At 41.9% G+C, this 22355-nt stretch overlaps 2 protein-coding genes across 17 annotated transcripts in view; both read left to right on the plus strand.

Annotated features, from left to right (window-relative positions):
* The window catches only part of CYP20A1 (cytochrome P450 family 20 subfamily A member 1), a 343026-nt gene that overhangs the window by 103079 nt on the left and 217592 nt on the right, over nt 1-22355 (plus strand). The gene's annotated exons all lie outside the window — the stretch shown is intronic.
* Nucleotides 1-22355, plus strand: part of ABI2 (abl interactor 2) — a 77397-nt gene that overhangs the window by 42260 nt on the left and 12782 nt on the right. For 2 of the 16 annotated variants that reach the window (XM_082193845.1, XM_082193842.1), the window contains exons 2-9: nt 2126-2293; nt 4769-4945; nt 7415-7432; nt 16386-16483; nt 17312-17458; nt 18519-18643; nt 18978-19166; nt 21949-22107. In XM_082193845.1, coding sequence (XP_082049971.1) covers nt 2231-2293; nt 4769-4945; nt 7415-7432; nt 16386-16483; nt 17312-17458; nt 18519-18643; nt 18978-19166; nt 21949-22107 — 976 coding nt within the window. In that variant the 5' untranslated portion in view covers nt 2126-2230. The remainder of the gene's footprint in view (nt 1-2125; nt 2294-4768; nt 4946-7414; nt 7433-16385; nt 16484-17311; nt 17459-18518; nt 18644-18977; nt 19167-21948; nt 22108-22355) is intronic. The other 14 variants (XM_082193850.1, XM_082193852.1, XM_082193853.1 and 11 more) reach the window with 14 other exon arrangements.

Consider the following 22355-nt stretch of genomic DNA (forward strand, 5'->3'; position numbering starts at 1 on the left):
AGACACCCCGACTCTTACACGGGAAGACACCCGAAGACACCAAAACCTGCATTCCTGTACCCGTGAAAATCTACGAAAGCATATATATATATATATATATATATATGGGAATATGTGACACTTCAGATGCTCTTGGACTTCAGCTCTTAGCAGCCTCAGTCCCGTGAACTATACACTTTGTATGTTTTATTTAGTCTTTGAATTGTTGCTTGATTTGAATACAGGACATTGGGGAGATTTAGTTAGATGCAGCAAACTGGCTATCCGTTAAATATTTCACTTGGTACAGGGTGACCTGGCATAATGCTAAGCATAATGCTACATAATACGCTACATGGTACATAACGCTAAGCCGTGGCTTAGACTACAAACAAGCAAACATTGGCATTTCCAGGCGGAAGATCACGGCCACTGTACTCATCTCATTCCCTGGTTGCTGTGCTACGTGGCATTAAGACATGGCTTGACTTCACATCTGATCCTGGACTCCTGCTTTTAGCTTGTCTGGGGAAAAACCAATCACTAATCAGGGTTTGCATGTAACAAAAAGCCAAACCACGCAATAGCATAGCCAAGGAAAGGCACTCAAGCAGCCACAATCTTCCCTCCAGGAACCTGGTTATTTGCTTGTTTGCACGAAGCCTGGTTTGGCTTCCCATATGTACAAGTGAAGCCAGTATCTTGTGAATATTGTATAGAATCTACAGTGTTTCCCAACCTTGGGCCTCCAGCTGTTTTTGGACTACAACTCCCATCATCCCTAGCTAGCAAGACCAGTGGTCAGGGATGATGGGAATTGTAGTTCAAAAACAGGAAATGCTGATTAGGTATTCAGGAAGAAACCGCTTTGGAGTTCGCTTGAGTTAGGAAGGGTAAGAGTGCTAAATTGATGGGTTTCCCCGCCCCTTTTCCTGTATTTATATTTGCAGTGGTCATGGTAATCTATGTTAGACTAAAACCAGGGTGCAGTATTTCATTCATATTGGTCAATTTTGGTATAAATGAATGTGTCCAAAAAGGGCACAAGAAATATCTCCAGACACTTGGGCACCTAAAAATCTGTTGTGGGCAGGATATCCGCTATAGTGCACCACAACAATTTCCAAAATATACTTCAAAGGTTGAATTGTGGTATTCGGAGAGAGTGATAGGTGGGTGCACAGATTACAGTTGCATGTGCACCTGTCCTCATTGGCTGAGAAGTTTGTGTTTATTATCTCACCAAACTAAGCAACTTTTTTCTCAGTTGTTGTTGTTGTTGTTGTTGTTGTTGTTGTTGTTGTTGTTGGAATCTATATATTGCCCTATACCCAGAGATCTCAGGGCGGTTCACAGAACAAGATCAACATAAAACACCACAATCTATATAATCAGTGCTTTTTTTCTAAAAAAAATGTTTAGGGGTACAGTGGTGCCCCGCAAGACGAATGCCTTGCAAGACGGAAAACCCGCTAGACGAAAGGGTTTTCTGTTTTTGAGCTGCTTCGCAAGACGATTTTCCCTATGGGCTTGCTTTGCAAGACGAAAACGTCTTGCGAGTGTTCCGATTTCCCCCCCGCTCCCCCCTTTTCTAAGCCGCTAAGCCGCTAATAGCCTTTTAGCCGCTAATCCGCTAAGCCTTTAATAGCCGCTAAACCGCTAATAGCACTAAGCCGCTAATAGGGTTGCTTCGCAAGACGAAAAAACCGCTAGACGAAGAGACTCGCAGTACGGATTAATTTTGTCTTGCGAGGCACCACTGTACTCTTATTTTCCTACTCATATTGAAATACTGTCCCTCAATGAGGCCAAATTTAGATTCACAAAATGTGTACAGTAGTGGTATGCGTACCCCTGTGCCCCCTCAGAAAAAGCACTGTATATAATCAAAATAAAAACAACAACCCAATAACACCCCCCCCAGTTTACATTTATATGTAAATACTGCTCTCTCCGAGGTCTCTGGGTGCCATTAATCTGTACAATGAGTGGGAAGGGGGTGGTGGAAGAGGAGTTGCCAGACATGAATGTACTCTGCGCATTGGCCCAAGGTGTGGGAAGGTTCAGAGAGAGAATGTCACCTGCTACCTCAAAGTAGTTCATATGAAAATGTTGCATTTCTGATTATTTTGCTTTTCTCCTTTAGTCAACAGATAAGCAACGGGCCCTAGAAGAAACCAAAGCATATACAACACAGTCTTTAGCTAGTGTAGCCTATTTGATCAACACCTTGGCCAACAATGTTCTACAGATGCTGGATATCCAGGCATCCCAGCTTAGGCGTATGGAATCTTCAATCAACCACATTTCACAAGTGAGAAAACTTGTTCTTTATGTTTGCTTAGTTTGTATCAAGCACCTAGTGTGGTACGGTGGATAGGATGGGACCCAGATCATGGGGGAGGGGGGGATCAGAATTCAGTCCACTAAATGCATTTGATGACCTTGGACAAATCAGCATCTTCACAAGGTGGTTGTGAGGATGAAATTGTACAACCTTCATGTGGTGGAAGGTTAGGAAACTCATAGAGATGTTGCCACAGATACAACTTGAAAATAATTTGACTTATCAGTATGATCTGGAAAAACTACCTTACTGCAGTTTGCAGTAGCAGGTCAAACTTTCTTAAAAAGTAAGATGACTTGTTTTCTTTTTGCCTTCAAATGGTGTTTATAATGAAGACATTTTGAGGAATAATTCTAGTAGATTGGGAAAAAATCCAGGTGGCGTGCATTTCTCCCCTTTTCTCCTGTTACCTTGACTTTTGTTAGTTTAAAATCTTGATTGTCTTTCTAAAATTTGTAATTTTGATATGCATTATTAATGCAGGCAAGAGTAGTATGGAGAATGAAATGTCTTTCTGCTAGGAAATCGATTACTCCTTTTTAAATATGATAAATGTTTGTCCTGGAGCGTTAAAAAAATAATAACAACAACTTCATTGTGAAGTCTCAATTCCACTTGCTTAACGTTGAATAGGAAAATTTCTTCATAGCCTGCGTGTAAAGAGCTTTGATTGGAGCAGACCTTGCCGTTCTCGATTCTACAGTCTCTGTTATAAAACAGTATATGCATAATGGGACATGACTCATGAAGGTTCCTAGCTGGGCTACATGAAAATTTCCAGTGTAACATTAATATACACTGATTATTATGAGTTAGTGAAGGTTAAAATATTTTAATGTAATTTGTGATTGTGCACTGCAGGTCCCAGTTTTCAGAATGAGTGTTTTGTTTTCTGGATACCCCTACTCTCTGGGAAAAAAATAATTAAAACAATAATTCTGGCCAGCTAAAAACTATTAACTCATTCATGCAAAATGTTGTAAATATTGAAGTGGTATGATTTTAGTAGAGGAGAGTTATGTTTATAAAATTTGTTAGAATGTGCAATGTATTAATAGTTTAAAGCAAGCTAATAGAGCTTTAATGATACTTGAAAAGCAGATTTTGAAAATTGAAACATTAAAAAATATTTTTGATAGCACGTGTGTAGAGAATAATTTCTTTGCCTTGGTGGTTTTTTAACGAGCTTTTAAAAGACTCTTATTATAACTTCATCAAAATAGAAGTCTGTACATGACTGGAGAAAGGCAGTATTGTTTTTCTTTTTTTGCTCAGTTAAAAGATGTATGGCAATTGCATAGTAGCACTTTATTTTTCTTCACTTTCTAATCTGACTTGCCAGTTTCCTAAATGACCAATTGTGCCAGTGGCTTTCCCATGCAGTATTGTTCTCCACATTCAAGTATAATTTGACCTCCTAGCGAAAGTTGATCTATTGGATCCTGCAAGGAAGCAAAAACTTTTCAAGGGAGAGCCTGGTGGTTAGGCCCCATTCATGCTTTTTGCAAGATGCCATGTTGCAGAATGAGGTCAGGGAATGTCACCAGGTGAGACCCTCGTCTCCATCTCCCACAATGCAACCTGTTGCAAAGTAAAGTTGTATTTGTTTGCTTGCTCAGCAGAGTCTTTCCTAGTAATGTTTGGAATGGCCTTTGTTGGTAGCAGCATAACTGTAACCATTTGCATAACATAAGAGGAGATACATTCACAGAAGGAATCTCCTGGGATCCTAGGGCCCGGTGCTGCTGGTCTACCACCTCTTCCTGTACAAACATTGAGGCATGAGCAGTATGTGTGGTTCATGTGTCAGGAAATGACATCTCTGCCAGGACATCTGCTCAAGTTACTTTTTCTAACAAGAAAATTAAAGCTGACATTTGGGGAAAATGTTTATAGTGAGCATGGTAATGACCACAACAATATATGCCATCTATCAGTCGTCAGAAGCACCAGAGGCTAGCTTTTAAGTCTTGCTATGTTTACTTACTTACCGTATTTTTCTGTGTATAAGATGCCCCCATGTATAAGACGCCCCCTATTTTTGGGGACTCCAAATTAAGAAAAACACCCCTCAGCACTACCCATGTATAAGACGAGCCCCAATTTTAAACCTAATTTTTCTGTTTTAAAAACCTAGTCTTATGCTGTACACGGAAAAATATGGTATATAGCATTAATAGGATGCTTTTATGGTAACATTCCTACTTAATTCAGACATTTTAGATTGCCCCATCCCATTTAGGCAAATATGAAAATACTGTACAGTATATCTGCATAAACCAAAAATTCTGATATTGAATGAGAATAAATATAAATTATATTGGAACTTAGGGGAAAATTAGAGGTATAGTAATGACACCGACTAGCTTGCTTAATGTGTCTTAAATAAATTCATTTTACCAGTCATTCATCTCTAATATTTTAATTCTTTTATGCTCGCAGACAGTTGACATACATAAAGAAAAAGTGGCCAGAAGAGAAATTGGCATCTTGACCACAAATAAAAACACTTCAAGAACTCACAAAATCATTGCACCAGCCAACCTGGAGAGACCAGTTCGCTATATTAGAAAACCTATTGATTATACAATCCTAGATGACATTGGACATGGGGTGAAGGTAAGTGGTAATGTGGAATAATTCTGATTTATGAGTCTCCCTGTATGTTTTCAGAATGCAAAGATTTGTATGCAGGGCTCCTTCCCTTTCCCAAATGGCAGCATGGTCCTTTTTACTGAACTCCTATTCTTCCTTCTGTATCTCAGTCTTTAAAAAACAAAACCCCCAGCCTCCCTGCTTTTCTGGCTACTTGTGATATCTGTATTTTGAGAAATGGGTAGAAGGCTTTCACCATGGGAAAGAAAGCATTTGGTGCCATTCCCTTCCTTTGGATTCGGTTGTCAAACAGTACCTTTGTGACAACAGGGTATGTCCCTCTCCCTTTTCTGTTTGCATGTCCCAGATGTTGTCATGACCCAGATATAATGCCACCCATGTGTGTTGCATTGGCCTCCAAGATCAAATACAATTTCCAGATTTGCATGATATGCAAAATCTAGGGGTTAGCTTCCTGTGTGTCTGTACTGGGAATTTTTAAATCAACAGAATAAATAAAAATAATAGTTAGGCTTCAGTCTGCATGTAGTTCTAACAGCCCTTGTAGCTGAGTCTAACAATGCTAAATTGTGAATCAGGTTACATGTTCAGTTTGTCTGCTTGTTTTGTGCAGATACACATCTGATTGCATGTTCAAATTTTGTTCAGATTCTTGCATGTCTTTTCCTAAAGTACCCTTTCCCTGTGGTATTTTTGCAATTCGTTAAGCATATCTCAAGAGTAATGTGAATAAGAATGATTCGCAAGGCTTACAGCCATTCAGTCAGAACATTGCAGCAAGAAAATGGCATAGTGGCATGCCATTTTATTTATTTCCTTGGGAATTATATGAGCTTGCAGAGAAATAAATTTGTAGTGCAACCCTAAGCATACCTACTCAGAAGTAAGCCCTATTGAATTCCATGGGGCTTACCCCCAGGTAAGTGGGGTTAGGAGTGCAGCCTTAGTTATTCATTTGATGGCTCCTGAACTACAGGCATTACATGCCTGTTTACTTTTCAAAAAAGTGGAGATAAATCTCATCAGTGAAGCCATAATGAATGTTTAAGTACACAAATATATTCCAACATTCTTCGCTTGGAGGCAAGTGTCACTTTAATTAGTTAGCTTCACTGAAAATGCACAATTTTTGAACAAGTACTAGTCCTAAATATTGATGAATTTGAAACCTGTTCTATAGTGCCTTTTAAAACGCATGTCTATAAGCTTTTCAGATTCTTACAAAGCTGAAATTGCTGTACCAGTTACACTAATGTTTACCCTTGGAGTGTCGAAAATACAGTGTCTCTTTGATTTATGGAGTTACATTCTCTTTTCAGCAGTGTAAATATCAGGGAGACAAGTAGTGCATGCACACTGTATTATCTGAAAGGGAAATTCTGAATAAAAAAACTTTTGAAGAAAAAAGAAAAATGCAAAGACAGTAGTTACAGTGTTATACTATCTTTAATCATTAAAGTTTAAAAATGTGGTAATCAGTTGTAGAGCTCTTTAAGTAGCCGAATAAAACCTAATGCTGATATTTAGAGATTTTAGTTCAATTCCACTCTGAATTAGCTGCTCTGCATATTTTTTTTGTAAAAACATAACATTAAAAAACCCTTGGTTTTTACAATTATAATACAAATAAATTATTTGTAATCACTTCATGAACAATCTGGTTTTAAAGGTTATTTTGAAGAAAAAAAGTTCCGCAGAGCAATGATATAAACCATGTCTATGAAAACCTTTTACAAAAGTTACTTTTTGTTAGCTACATCTCACAAGTAGAGTGAATAAGCTGGACCCATGACTGGCTTATCAAGCAAAATTGATGAGGGGAAAAAAGTTTTGGATTTTAATTTAATAAATCAAAATTAGTAATGTGTATATTTGATCAAGTAGTGTATGCAGTTCCATGAAACCTCCTTTAATGATGTCAGGTTAAACAGCAGAAGGCTTGTGAGAACATCTATATTGGGTAAAGTTTGGTCACACTCATTGTCTCTGATATTGAATGGGAGTTGTGAAATATGCCACACATATAATTAAAAAACCCGAAAATTATTATTTCTCAATTGGTTGAAATTGTACATGCAGTAGTTAGATTTGCTTCATATTACTCTAAATATTTTTTTTAACTTATTCCATGTAGAAATAAGATGTTGGTTGCCGGAGGTTGTTTCATGGGCGGGTTAATAGTGGCTCTCTAGCTGTCTCTCATGAAATAGTGTTTGAAACATTGAGTGCTGACCTTGGAGTTAATAGTGTCTTAAGATGGTTCTAATAGTGGCTTTATAAATTTCATCTCGAAAACCATTACATATTCTGCTTTAATCACTCTTTCTATGATCTACTGATACATTATTTTGTTGATGCTAAATGCTTAACTTCTTTCTTTTTCCCCCTTCTCTCTTCATATCCTGAAGTTTCAACTAACCTTTCAATGCTTTTCTTCCTTACCTCTTTTATTTGCTTCATTTATGCATTAAGTGGTTGCTTAGATTTAAGGTAAGAAACGACAGGGCTGAATTTCATTCTTATTCTTCAGACTATTACATTCGGGGAGAGTGATAATTTCTGGTGGGTGGGGTGGGAGGGAATACCACCTTGAACACTATTCTTTGGTCTTAAAACATTTTTTAAAGCATAACAAAATGATGACCATAAGGATCTGGATAATGGATGATTTTCATGATAAAAAAAATATATTTGTGACCTCTGATCTCCTACTGTGTAATGATCTTTTTATCCTATATATGATGTAATTTGCTTACTTTTATGAATAGTGCTTGAATTTGCAAGCTAGCCTGTCTTGAAAAATCAAAAGTAATGTGGGGCTTGATTCTTTTATGAAAAAGTGATGTTTACCAGTTAGCCATTTACAGCCCACTTTTGGGACTTCCAAACCTGCTAGGAAGTACGTATAGTACTTACGTTAGACTGTTATTGCAAGTCAGTATACTGGCACAAATGGCTATGCTCAAATAAACAACGTAAACTATATTGTGAGACTGCCCTTATTTACATGGATTCCCCCACACTTTGTAGCTTTGAACAGTATTAGGAGGAGCTTAACATTTTTCTCAGTGTTGTCATGCTTGAATACATTCATTCATGTCATGCTGTTTGCAGTCAAAAGTTACAATATAGAAAAAGATGGGCATGCCTAAATTCCATTGGAAATCAATCTGATTGAAATGCTTGATGGTATTTAATCTGTGATCCGACTCTTTTAGAATTGCATCCAAAGACATTTTAAAAATTCAGTTACTTTTACGTGTGCTCAAGGGTTTCCGGCATCCAGTGGGTTTCTGGTTTTTTATTGGAACAACATATTCTTTCCAGTCCTTGACATGTCAGGAATTAGTTGTTGTGCAACATATTTGGTTTGCCAGCTCGGAAAAGCACATTGCAGATCCCCCTGAGCACATGGAGCTAATTGTGTAGCTCCCATTGGAAAAGCAGCGGAAGATTTTGAAATCTGGTTGAAACTAATTAGAAATGTAAAGATCAGGTAATTGATTGTTCGCTATGTTTAATTATACTAATAATTAAAATGTAATTTAACATAAGGCAACCTCCTTCAAGTTTGGAAATGTGGAGCATGCTTTCCGGTGTCATGAGAAGCAACTGTGATGGGGAAGAATTAAGCCAAACTCGGGTTTAGGAAATGAAATTATTCCTAATTTGCTCTGCATACTCAAATTATTTCCAGCAGCTTCATATCTTAGCCTAGATGAGAGATTCTTTAAGGATAGGGGGAAAATAGCTTCTCATAAAAATGGATCAACATTACACAATTCCTCCATCTTAAATATTTCTGCGTATGTGTTTACTGCTTTCCAACATCAGTTTAGGAGTTTGAGCATAGGTGCTCAGTCGGAACTGAAGTAGCAAGCAAGCACCATTTCTGATCCCTTTTTCTGAGGATAGCATTTCATCATTCTAAGAATCCTATTCTCCCTTCTATTTTGTTAAGAGCTGAATTACCATAGAATCATACAGTTGGAAGGGACCACTAGGGTAATATAATCCAGCCTTCTATAGTGCAGGAATCTTTTGCCCAACATGGGGCTCAGACCCATTGAGACTAAGAGTCTGAGCTAGACTGAGTGGAATTATCCATATGAAATTGCTGTTAAAGTCCAGCTTGGAACATGTGTCTTCAACACCCATGCTTATTAATTAACCAACCCATAATCTAGCCTGTTTATCTATACTTGCCATCTTCTGTCAGTGATTGGCAGGTATCTGCAGCTAGTTTAAAAAGCAGCCAACACTAGAATCATTAATGGATCCCTCATGCCTGGCTCCTAGATGCCTACTTAATATGTTGTCTTTCATTACTTTAAGAATATAATCAGATTTCAGGAAGAGCAACCTATCAGTCTGCAGAAGGTAGTTAAGAAGCCGTTTAATGGTCTATGGAGGATACTTTTAAGAATGTGTTATAGCTGTTGTCATTTAAGAAATATGCCAGTCTTACTTAGGAGTAAGTAGTATTGAACTCAGTGGGACTTGCCACTAAGTAATATATAATGCTACCAATGCATATTGACATAATTGCGTCTACGATTCTAGTTAACTGAACACAGCATGGTATAGAGTTTTGAACTTGGATCATAGACATCCACGTTCAAATCTTCACTCGGACACAAAGCTAATTCGGTGTCCTTGGGCCTGTCAAACTCTTTCACCTTCATCTGCTTCGCACAGGGTTCTTGTGAGTATAATATGGGGTAATTTCTGTGTATACTGCCCTGAGCTCCTTGAATAGGTGGCATACAAATGTGAGGCAATGATTGAAGGTGTTAAAAAAAACATATCTGATGCAGCTGACCATGGTAAGGAGCCCTTAGCCCCCAAAGCAGATGTGTCACTCTCACCTTAGTTTTCCAAGTATCTTTGAGCTGAAAATGGCGAAACCATTTGTGTGCCCATGCCCTTAACTGGTATAAATTTTGACAAAAGGGGGTGCAGTGCGGAAAGGGACTTCCCCTAGATATATTTATTTAATTCCATTTATGGACCAATAAAAACATTCCACTACTAGGCTGACTGCAGAGGCGTACACATTCTGCATTTCCAGTGTTGGGCCTCCTCAAAATCCAAGTCTTCTTGCCAAGTGGCCAATATGATGCCCTGCAGATGTTGTGAACTGCAACTCGCATCACCCTGTCCATGCCAGCTGGGGGTTGGGATCTAACAACTCCTGGGGAGTAGCTTCTCAGATGTAGCCGGTTTTTGTCTGCACTGGAGCACATATGTATTGTTTGTCAGGTGTTGCAATTGAACCAACCCCGTGTGCAGATCCTTTGTTCCCTTTGCCAGGTTCTTGGTTTTGGGTGAAGTAGGAAAGCCTCAGCAGTTGTACAGACCTTTCCCCCTACTCCTCATGCTTGGCCACTTCATTGACTTGGGTGAGAGAAGAGGGGCTGCTGTGGAGAAAAGAGCCCTTTCCCCTTTCCATCTGTCATAGAATCATAGAATCATAGAGTTGGAATAGACCACAAGGGCCATCGAGTCCAACCCCCTGCCAAGCAGGAAACACCATCAGAGCACTCCTGACATATGGTTGTCAAGCCTCTGCTTAAAGACCTCCAAAGTAGGAGACTCCACCACACTCCTTGGCAGCAAATTCCACTGTCAAACAGCTCTTACTGTCAGGAAGTTCTTCCTAATGTTTAGGTGGAATCTTCTTTCTTGTAGTTTGGATCCATTGCTCCGTGTCCACTTCTCTGGAGCAGCAGAAAACAACCTTTCTCCCTCCTTTATGTGACATCCTTTTATATATTTGAACATGGCTATCATATCACCCCTTAACCTCCTCTTCTCCAGGCTAAACATGCCCAGCTCCCTTAGCCGTTCCTCGTAAGGCATCGTTTCCAGGCCTTTGACCATTTTGGTTGCCCTCCTCTGGACACGTTCCAGTTTGTCAGTGTCCTTCTTGAATTGTGGTGCCCAGAACTGGACACAGTACTCCAGGTGAGGTCTGACCAGAGCAGAATACAGTGGCACTATTACTTCCCTTGATCTAGATGCTATACTCCTATTGATGCAGCCCAGAATTGCATTGGCTTTTTTAGCTGCCGCGTCACACTGTTGGCTCATGTCAAGTTTGTGGTCAACCAAGACTCCTAGATCCTTTTCACATGTACTGCTCTCAAGCCAGGTGTCCCCCATCTTGTATTTGTGCCTCTCATTTTTTTTTGCCCAAGTGCAATACTTTACATTTCTCCCTGTTAAAATTCATCTTGTTTGTTTTGGCCCAGTTCTCTAATCTGTCAAGGTCATTTTGGAGTGTGATCCTGTCCTCTGTCCCGGACCCTGGAAGCAGCAGGGTCCATTGGAAATGTTCCTCTTGCACCCCACTGTTTACACTAATGCAAAACAGCAACCTAAAATCTGCAGGGTATGCTTGAAGGCCACTTTGAAACCTATTGCTGAAGAATTTGTATTTGCTGCTGCCTACGCCACACACACATTTAGTGAGGAAATGCTGTTTTCATTGTTTCAGCAGTGCTTTCCTCCTTAATAATTCTGCATGACATGCGAGCAATATTAGATTATTGCGAGCGAGCTCCTAAAGCAGTTGGGTGAAGGAGAGATGATGTTTTGAATTTTAATCAAGGGAAATATAAAAAAAAGTGTAATTGACAAAGACTGTTCTCTGTTTGTTGAAGCTTCGCAGTTCATTCTGAAGATAAATTAAGAACCTCTTCTTTCTCTCCCCTGCTTTCCAGTTATTAGTTTGGGAAAATACATATATATTTGGGATACTTAGTTCACTTAAACAATTTTGTAGCTTATTTTTCCTTTCCTTGCTTGTTATAGCTCTGTCGGCTCTTAATTTTCTGAACTAAGTAGCAGAGCTGAGTACAAGAAAATGGGGCTATGTATGTTTTTTAAAAGATTCCATCTTTTTGCATCCTCCTTGAGGGTGTTGATTTCTTTAATGTTTTCACTTGCACAGACTCCCCCCCCCCTTTACCCCTAGCTTCTTGCCAATCTGTTAAATCAAAGCCGTGTAATGAAAATGGCAAACATCTTAGTCATTTCTGGCTTCTAAAATAGCCATGTAAAATCAAAGTTGCTTCTCTTTTAGTGTCAGGCATATGTGCCACAATCCTGAAACCTTTTCAGCGATGCTAAGGGTTTAATCGTCCCCACAGAAACTTTTGCTTTCTTTTCTTAGAAGTCTAAAATATCTTGTCATTTAACAAGCTGCTTCTGAAAATCCTCGTGTCAAAATCAGTTTGTGTGTTGTGGAGCTGTTATGCTGTAAAACCCAAGCTCCAAACACAACAGGGTTTATTGTTCCCTAGATTGTGACCACGGAAATAAAATTGAATATGGTGGGTTTCCTTCCTTCGCACTTGCATCCTAAAATGACACACATGTGATACTGCTTACATTTTGTAATCTATATTAGCTTTTTAAAGGCTTCTTAACTTGTTGCAGTGTTCACATTCATGCTAAAAGTGGCCACATGAGTTTTTCCTCTTTATGTGTACATGCTGATGATCTGTGGCCAATCATGGCTCCTGTTGTAACTATATCTGCTTCAAAGACAATGGCATACTATGTGTGAAGTAGCTCTCAACCTATTTTAAGATAAATTCTTGTTCTAAATGCTGTGATTTTTGTGTGGAAACCCCACAAGGTCACAGAAATTTTCAATGCACCTCTGGCGGAGGACAGAAGCCCAGTGATTGTGAGAGGTTGAGTCACACGCAACCCTAAAAGAAAAATCATGGAGTTTACCATATTTTCCCGTGTATAAGACTAGGTTCCCGCCACCAAAAAAATAATAATGTCAAAAATCAGTGGATAGTGAAGAGGGTGGACTGGCGATTGGTTGTTGCCCCCAAAATAGGGGTCGTCTTCTACATGGGGGCGTCTTATAGATGGAAAAATACGGTATTTTTTAAAAAAGCATTTTACTAGCTTGCCTTTTAGTGTGTATCGAACCTGGATAAATATTTCCATGCCTAGTAGTGAATCTTGGATATTGTATGTAGAAAATGTAGTGTAGTGATCGCTAAAATTTATCCAGAAGAAAAAGTGAAGGCATGTTAATTAGGTGCATTTATCCAACGTCCTGTAACAATCATATGGGCCAGTTATTGGGGACGGACAGACAACTTTTGATCTAGCTTTGAAATTTGAAAACTTAGTTTTCCCAGATTCAACGATCTTTCAATGTTGAGGTGTCTTTTCCATAATGTTCTACCTCATGCTCCACGATGTGGTGGGCGATCCTGTCTTGTAAAAGTGTTGCTTTTTAAAATATGAAATTTTAGATTCATAGTCCAGGGATAAGGTAGCTTTCCTAGCAGTGCGCGTGCATACACACATGCACACACAAGCTCTTTCCATACACAAACACAAGTATTAGTATCCCCATGTTTGTGATTTATGTGGAAACAAGCAGTGATTTTTTTTAATCAACCCACCGTGATGCTGATGAACACAAAACATTAAATTATTCATACCTTGCATTTGCAGCATCGTAAATGTAATTTGTCATCAGCATCTCTTGAAACAGATCAATAAAATGGCAACCAATCCTAAAAAAATGAGGTGATCTATGACAGAAATAACTCTTGGTGATATAGTCTTTTATACACAAAATGTCACCTTTTCTTTTTCTTTTAAAAAAGGCCATATTTTATTCGGGTGGTGTTGCAAGTGAAGCTTCATTTCATATATGAAGTTGATTTATGAAAGTGCTTAGTGCAGATAGAAAGTGTCCAAATAGATACTTTGGGGGAAAAATATTTTGGGAAAGACTGCAGTGTTTAGACTATAAAGCTGAAAGACCAGGCTTCCTCAACCTTGGCCCTCCAGATGTTTTTGGCCTACAACTCCCATGATCCCTAGCTAGCAGGACCCAGTGGTCAGGGATGATGGGAATTGTAGTCTCAAAACATCTGGAGGGCCAAGGTTGAGGAAGCCTGTGAAAGACTGTATGGGACCAGCACAAGCGCCCTTGAATGACAAGGATGAAGGGAGCAGAAGCAGCAATATTCCTACTGCTACACTGGCTTCTGTTACTTCAGAGTAGACTCTTTTCAGCAGAATGAGATATTCACCAATACTTGGCCAGGTCATTGCATCCCTCTTGGGAAGTGAGGATACCAGATTATTTCTTAAATTGAGCTTTTAGGATTCCCCCTTGTGCTTTTGTAATACGTGGTGTAAGAGTTTCACCTTACGTATAACTCATTCCCTGTCCTAGGTACATCAGCTTCATAGACACTGCAGGTTGGTGGCAGGCAACCTTTTGCCTACCCCCACAACCACCCCGAAGTTGCTGGGCCCAAACTCCCATCAGCCCTAGCTAGCACGCTCTAGTTGGTCAGGTGAGAGGAGAGTTGGAATCAAATTACACCTGCCGGGCTGCAGGTTCCCTACCACTCAGTCAAACAAGAAAGAAGTGGTTTCCTGAAATATATATTACCGTATTTTTCGTCCCATAGGATGCTCCGTCCCATAGGACGCACCTAGCTTTTTTGGGGGGAAATAAAGGAAATCCCCCCCCTTTATTTCCCCTCAAAAAGCAGGTCGGGGAAACTGAACCAGGTCGAGGAACAGTGGGATGGCGGCGCTGCGCCTCCCTGCTGTCCCCCGAGCTTGTGGGGCTGGCCCATGTCTGCCCGGCGCGAGGGGCGCTCTGTTTCAGGGCGCTCTGCCCGCCGGGCGGCAGGCTGCTATCCGCAGCGTGGGGAGCTTTGCGGGGAACTCCTGCAAGGCTCCCCACGCTGCGGATGTCTGCCGGGCGCGGCGGGCGCTCTGCTTCAGGGCGCCCCTTGTGCTGGGCAGCAGGCTGCTATCCGCAGTGTGGGGAGCCTTGCGGGGAACTCCTGCAAGGCTCCCTACGTTGCAGATGTCTGCCGGGCGCGGGGGGCGCTCTGCTTCAGGGCGTCCCTCGCGCTGGGCGGCAGGCTGCTATCCACAGTGTGGGGAGCCTTGCGGGGAACTCCTGCAAGGCTCCCCACACTGCGGATGTCTGCCGGGCGCAGGGGGCGCTCTGCTTCAGGGCGTCCCTCGCGCTGGGCGGCAGGCTGCTATCTGCAGCCTAGACAGCCCTGCGGGACCTCCCACAGGGCTGCCTAGGCTGCGGATGTCTTCCTGAAGCCTGGAGAGCGAGAGGGGTCGGTGCGCACCGACCGCTCTCGCTCTCCAAGTTTCAGCAAAAGCCTGCATTCGCCCCATAGGACGCAGCCAGATTTCCCCTTCATTTTTGGAGGGGAAAAAGTGCGTCCTATAGGGCGACAAATACGGTAAGTGCTTTTGAGAGACACTTCATGTGTTGTGCTGTGGCAGAGTTGCATTTGCTACCGCTAGAATGTGTAGCTGAGGTTCCATAGCCAAACCCCTAGGCACGCCCCCTGGACGCATGCAATACAAATGTATTTTTAAACTTTATGTATTACATAGTTCAGGGATATATTGTGGCCCTTCAGATGTGCTTGGACTACAGCTCCCATCAGTCCTAGCCAGCCTAGCCCAGTGGTCCAGAATCCTAGGAGTCGTAGGCAAATAATATCTAGGAGCCACCCGTGATTTGTATTATAATACATAAAGTTTGGAAACCCATTTGTCTTTCATTTATACCCTACATTTCAGTAAAATATCTCATTTGTATTTCTAGGCGGCAGTTCTAAACCTACTTTCTTGCGAACAAACCACATCAAACCCCGTGGGGCTTACCTCTGAGCAGACGTGGGCAGGATTTGCATAGCTAGAAATGCAGTGAGGGAAAGGATGTTGCCTTGAGCCCTGTAAGCAAAGTTTGCCTTGAGATAGGCACACTTTCCTTGTTGCTGGTGATTGGAAGTTAAATGTGAAATCAGTCAGAACAACTCTTAAACACGCCATAGAACCACAAGTCCTTTGAGCACATCTTAACTCTTGTACAGTGGTGCCTCGCAAGACGAAAAGAATCCGTTCTGTGATTCTCTTCGTCTAGCGGTTTTTTCGTCTTGCGAAGCAAGCCCATTGACAGATTAGCGGATTAGTGCTATTAGCGGCTTTTAGCAGCTTATCGGCTTATCGGATCAGCTGATAAGCGGCTTAGCGGCTTAGAAAAAGGGGGGGGGAGGAAAAAACCCCGCAGGAACTCGCAAGACATTTTCGTCTTGTGAAGCAAGCCCATAGGAGATTCGTTTTGCAAAGCACCTCCAAAACGGAAAACTCTTTCGTCTAGCGAGTTTTCCGTCTTGCGAGGCATTCGTCTTGCGGGGCACCACTGTATGTAGAAATTGCACATAGGTGCATGGCCACTGGGGCTTCTACATTATTATTATTATTATTATTATTATTATTATTATTATTACACATTCCCCTGCTTTTTTAATGTTGCAGATCAGTTCCCAAAGCGTTCTTAATTTATTCTCAGTCGTTGACCTGAAGAGTTCAGTGAGGTTTGCTTTTCTTCCCATTGCCTCTCATGCAGGTTAGTACACAGAATATGAAAATGGGTGGCCTGCCTCGTACCACGCCACCCACCCAGAAGCCACCCAGTCCGCCAATGTCAGGGAAAGGAACGATTGGGTAAGTACAACTTCATGCACATTGAAAAGGGGGCAGGGTGCAAAAAGGGAAGGTAAAAATCCTTTCTTGCTTTTACTATTGCTTCATGGCTCATTAGTGCCTCAAAATGACATTGTGGGCTTTGGAGGTGTCTTGTCTCTCTCCCCTGTAGGCAGATAGCACATTCATAGCATCGCCAGGAGGTGGAAATAATAGTTGAATATGGTTTCTTTCGGCAGGAGCCTTTTGGGCTTTTGTTTGTAGAGTAGCTCTACACTGCTGTACCTAGAAAACGTAGTGGCCCTGATTATTCTATACGACATGAACAGAGAAATTTCATGGGCCCAGTTAGGTCCGCTGAGAAGCACGGCACCAGCATGTGGAGTGTTCTTACAGGCTCAATAGAGCCCCCATTTTCTCTCTTCCTCTTCTGACCTACTAAGTGTGCAGGCACATCGCAGGCACCATGATAGACCAGCGATTGGACCAGGAACTCTCTGCATGCTTCCCCAGTCTGCCCTCTCCTCTTAATGCAAGTCACTGATGCACCAGAGCAGAAGTCACTTACTTTGAGAGGAGAGGGAGAGCTGGCTGGGGACATGGGCGGCATGCAAAGACCTCTCTTTTTTGGCACCTCCTTCTTGTGCGCCGGGAAGGGGGAGTAGGAAAATTGGGCTCTGCTGTGCCCAAGGGAATCCTTCACAGGCGCTGCCCCGGCGGTGGACTGGATCCTGCCCTGTGCGTTTTCAATATGAACAGTAAGCAGGAGTTCTACACTGCCTTGCCCAAAGGTGTTTGGTGTATTTCATTGTCTGAAATTGCTTCCATACATATGTTTTTCTTGTGTAGGCGTCACTCTCCCTATCGCACACTGGAGCCAGTGCGTCCTCCAGTGGTACCAAATGACTATGTACCTAGCCCTACCCGTAATATGGCTCCCTCGCAACAGAGCCCTGTTAGGACAGCTTCTGTGAATCAGAGGAATCGCACTTACAGGTATTCAGTCTGCTCCTGCACAAAGTATTAACAATAATTAAGACACATAACACAGCTTTATAGTGATCTGCTTTTAACCCCCCCCTCCTCCCTCCAACCCTTCACTTAGAACTTCATAAATTCATGTGATTTCTTGGGAAATCCATTGGGAGTTAGAGGGAAACCATGCTCTTTATGCTACATGTTGTATAATGCGAATTTGTTTGTCTAGGAAGAGTTTTTTTAAAAGATACACAATTTGCTTGCCGAATTGTGTATTGTAGCATATGAAGTCTTGAATAGAACTGTATCCTGTTTGTTTGTTTGCTTGTTTGTTTGTTATAACTTCTATTTATTTGCCTCTCCGCCATAAGACGGTCATGGCCGTGCACTGTTTCTAAAATGTGGTGTCTACAAATGAGGGTGATGCTGTCATGAGGCTTTATTGTTACTTGCCAATAAGTTCTGAAACTTGAGATTCCATGCGGAACAGACATTATTATTATTATTATTATTATTATTATTATTATTATTATACCTGTAGATGAGACTGTGGTGCCTGTGAAAATGTTGGTAACATGAACTAGATAGGAAACATGACTGATTTAATTCCTTTATGTGGATTTGCAGAAGTAATATAAAAGCTGGAAAAAGGCCTTGGCCTAAGATAGGTCTATAACTAAGGAAATTGATCTGCAGAACAGATTAGCCCTGGCCAGCATAAAATGTAATGGTATGTTGGTGAGATTTCATGGTGCCGTGCCAAAAACTATTTTAGGCATAAGCGTTTTTACTTGTGGAGTATTAAGCAATGCAGATAAAACCAACCTCCTTCTAATATTGGCCCTTGGCCCATTAAGAGTTGATATTTCTAGGGTCCTGAAAGCCATCTCCTATAATCTAGCAGGCAGCTGTTACACATCAGCGATGTACCCTGATTTTAGCTTGGACGTAGGGGGAAAAACAGCAGCATGTCTTTCTTTGTCCCCAAAATTGCAAAGTTTAGCAATCTGCGTGTGCCTGGCATGGAATGGAATATGGATGCCTTTGTGGTTTGTTTGTTTTTATATTATTTCTTTAGCAGCAGCGGGAGCAGTGGAGGGAGCCATCCTAGCAGTAGGAGCAGCAGTCGAGAGAACAGCGGAAGTGGAAGTGTGGGAGTCCCTATTGCTGTCCCTACTCCGTCCCCTCCCAGTGTGTATCCAGGTAAATCCTCTTGGGTTTGGGCGATTCCTTGGTAATGGCAATTATCTGTAAGCTGCTTTGAGTCCTGTCAGGGGGAAAGGCGATGTTTTACATTGGATAAGTTGAAATCCTCCTCCCATTCCCCACCCCGTTTTTGCTGCGTACCTAAGGGGTAACCCTTTCCCTACATAAACATTTTTCTACCTCTCCTTCCTCCCCCTCCGCTGCTGCCATTTTTGGGGCTAGAGTTTTAAGCGTTTGTGGAACGTTCCGCACAAAAGACTCGAAAGCTTTTCTAATCCTTGCTAACCGTAACTCCTTATTAACTCCTCCTCTTCCTCCTCTTTTCACGTAGCCCCTGCCAGTTCTGCTGGCACTTCTCCCCTTCCTGCTACTTCTGCCCCTGCTCCCACTCCTCTCACTCCTGCAACTGCCCCACCCTCTGCCGCCCCAGATGCTGCTGCCGCTGCTGCAGGGGCTCAGCCCCTTGCCGATGGCTTCACATCTCCAACTCCCCCTGCTGCTTCTTCTACTCCTTCCGCAGGTGAGTTTCAGCTCTTCCTCTTGAGGCAGGTCAGCCAAGATGCAATAGCAGCCTAAGACTGGTTTTGTTGAGTACTGCAGATTCACAGAGTTTCCTGTGCTTGTGTGGTTTTCATTGGGAAAGCGTGGCATTTCGTTTTCCATCGTTTCATCCATCTTTCTCAGCTGCTGAAAGCACCTTGTTATACTGAATTGTTTGGCTTGCTGTGTTTCTTTGTGCGTTGTTTTCAAAATGCCCCTTTGTCTACCCTACCGTCTATCTCGGTTATTTCGATCCAAGCATTATTCTGACAACCGCACATTGTTGACTTACCATACTTTTCCGTGTAGAAGACTATGTTTTTCTTTTCAAATCATGGTAAAAAGTGGGGGTCGTCTTATACATGGGTAGTGCATAGGGTGGGTGTTTGATTGGTTGCTGCGGCTGTCAGCTGCTATTGTGCGTATGATTGGTTGCTGCATCAATGGGCGGTGTTGATTGGCTGACACTTTGGCAGTTAGGCGGGTGAATTGCAGCTGCTGCCAGCGATGGGGCAGACAGGAGTCAGATTTTGCGATGCATATGGGTGAGCTATTTTCGGCAATCCCCCCCTGAAAAAAGCTCAACAACGCTGAGCAATCCTCTGCAAAAAGCTCAATGACTCTCTGCTATCTCACCTCATTTTCTTAAATCTGAGTCTCCCAAAATAGGGGAAGTCTTATATACGGGGGCGTCTTATAGATGGAATAGTACGGTATTTGCAGCTTGTTTCAAAAAAAAGTTCATCATTTTGTAGGTAACATTGTATCAAACTCATTGCTTGGAAGCATGGTTGTAAATCTTAAGTGATGGGAGTGTGCAAGGCTGTTTAATATTTAGGGGGAGCAACTGATTTACAAGTAGCAAAATATATTTTTCAGGTTTAATTGATTAACCTTTTAGGTAAAAATATTGCTGTACTCTAGACTTTACTAAGGCACTGCTTTTGGATTTGAAAGTTGAGGCGGGGGCGGGGGGGCAAAGACCACCTGAAACGAGCATCATAGTTGGGTGTTCTGTGACTGGTGAAACCCATTTAAACTTGGAGCAGCTTACGGCCATCTCTTACAAGGATATTTGCTATTTGATTATTTTGCAGTTTTTTGGCTTTCCTAAACATGTCCCCTTCCATTCAAAAGTATTATGGATGTAAAAGTTTCTGCTGCGGTGGTTCGTTCCAGCATGTTGGTCATCAAGTGGTGAACGTGCATATAGGAACTTAACCTTAACTCTGGAAAATCGGGCAGAGCACGCTTTGGTCGTGTACTTGTTTCATGTTTCCCTCAGCTTCTTTGAGAGCTAATGGAGAATCAGCTGAGAGACCTCCTTTTTAAAAATGCTGGGTGGAATGCTACCATTCTGCTCTGCCCCATATTCATCTTAACAAGTTTCCTTTGAAGTGTAATTTAAGGTATCCCATCGTATGTGCCTGCTATGTCAGCTGAATTGCTTCGTTTTCAAAAGCATAACGTTGTAGGGTTTGTATTAATGCCAAACCTCTGAATCATCTGAGCAGCTTTTAAAGCATGTGAAAAAAACACACCAATGGGTTGTTTCTAAAGCTGTCTTCCCACAAGCAGAGTAGACTTGCAGTCATGCAGTGGAATTTCACCTTTCTCTCTTTATCACTGCAGCCTCTCTTTCACACCTCAAATTTGCTCTGGAGGTTTGGGGGACCCGTTGGACTTGGGGCTTTTTTTGCGGGGGCGGGGCGGCAAGAAGCTGCAAGGAGGAGATAGGAAAGATGAAGACCCGGTGTGTGAGCCAAAGGTCTCCTTATGCAACATTGGGTTCCACCCTTTGTGTTCAAACATTTTAGATAAAGCTGAAATCTGTCTATCTACACACACACACACACACAAATTTCTTTATTGAAAGTTAAATACTACAGTCATACCTCGGGTTACAGATGCTTCAGGTTGCGTTTTTTTGGGTTGCGGACCGCCGAAACCCGGAAGTACCGGAAAGGGTTGCTTCCGGGTTTCGGCGGTCGTGCATGCACAGAAGCACCGAATCACAAATCACAACCCATGCGTGCGCAGTGCGCCACTGCGGTTTGCAAACGCTGCGGGTGTGAACATGCATCCCACACTGATTTACGTTTGCAACCCGAGCGTCCACTGTACATAACCATATACAGTGGTACCTCAAGTTACATATGTTTCAGGTTACAGACTCTGCTAACCCAGAAACAGTACCTCGGGTTAAGAACTTTGTTTCAGGATGAGAACAGAAATCGTGCTCTGGTGGCATGGTGGCAGCTGGAGGCCCCATTAACTAAAGTGGTGCTTCAGGTTAAGAATGGACCTCTGGAACGAATTAAGTACTTAACCCGAGGTACCACTGTATGTCCACCAAGCATGGCGAGACGAAATAAAAGAGAGAAAAAGGAAAAGAGAAACAGCACCTGTGTAGAAGGGAAAGTGAAGGGGGGAACCCAAAATTGTATACTTTACAAAGTTGTTATTGTACCTCACCAGATCTTAACCTATTACAGTATTTGTAAGAATGGATTCCAAATATCACTGAATTTGTCCATGGCAAGTCTGCGTTTATATGCAAGTTGTTCATATGACGCGAGTTTGTATAAGTCTTCAATCCAATCGTAGAAGGGAGCCACGTTTTTATTTTTCCCATTCTTCAGTTTCAGTCTTTTTGCTGTGGTGAGTCCACTCATATGAAGCGGAAATCTTTATGTGAAAAGGCAGGATTCATCTTCAACATTTTTGTCCTTATCCTGACACTTTTCTCCCTTCCGAAACAGGTCATCCTGTTCAGTTCTACAGCATGAACAGACCTGCTACTCGGCACACCCCTCCAACAATAGGGGGCTCTTTGCCGTACAGGCGTCCTCCTTCCATCACTTCGCAGAACAGCCTTCAAAACCAGGTGAACGGAGGACCCTTTTATAGCCAGAACCCAGGTAAGATGCACCGCAGTGAAAATCAGTACTCTAACCCACCAACAAAAATGCCATTGTTGTGGTGCCTTTAAAGATCTAACCCCATGTTGTCGTGATGATGAATAATTCAACCTTTACCTTAAAATCCTAAATATTAATCTCTGATTGCGGGGAAGGGTTTGCCTTTCTTTGATAAAGTATTATATTTGAAATGTGGCCGTTCTGGTAATTTATCAGTTTGTCTGTACTTTCTGCATTTTATTTTCCTC

This window comes from Podarcis vaucheri (assembly GCF_965113315.1).
Source record: "Podarcis vaucheri genome assembly, chromosome: 1".
Classification (NCBI taxonomy): domain Eukaryota; kingdom Metazoa; phylum Chordata; class Lepidosauria; order Squamata; family Lacertidae; genus Podarcis; species Podarcis vaucheri.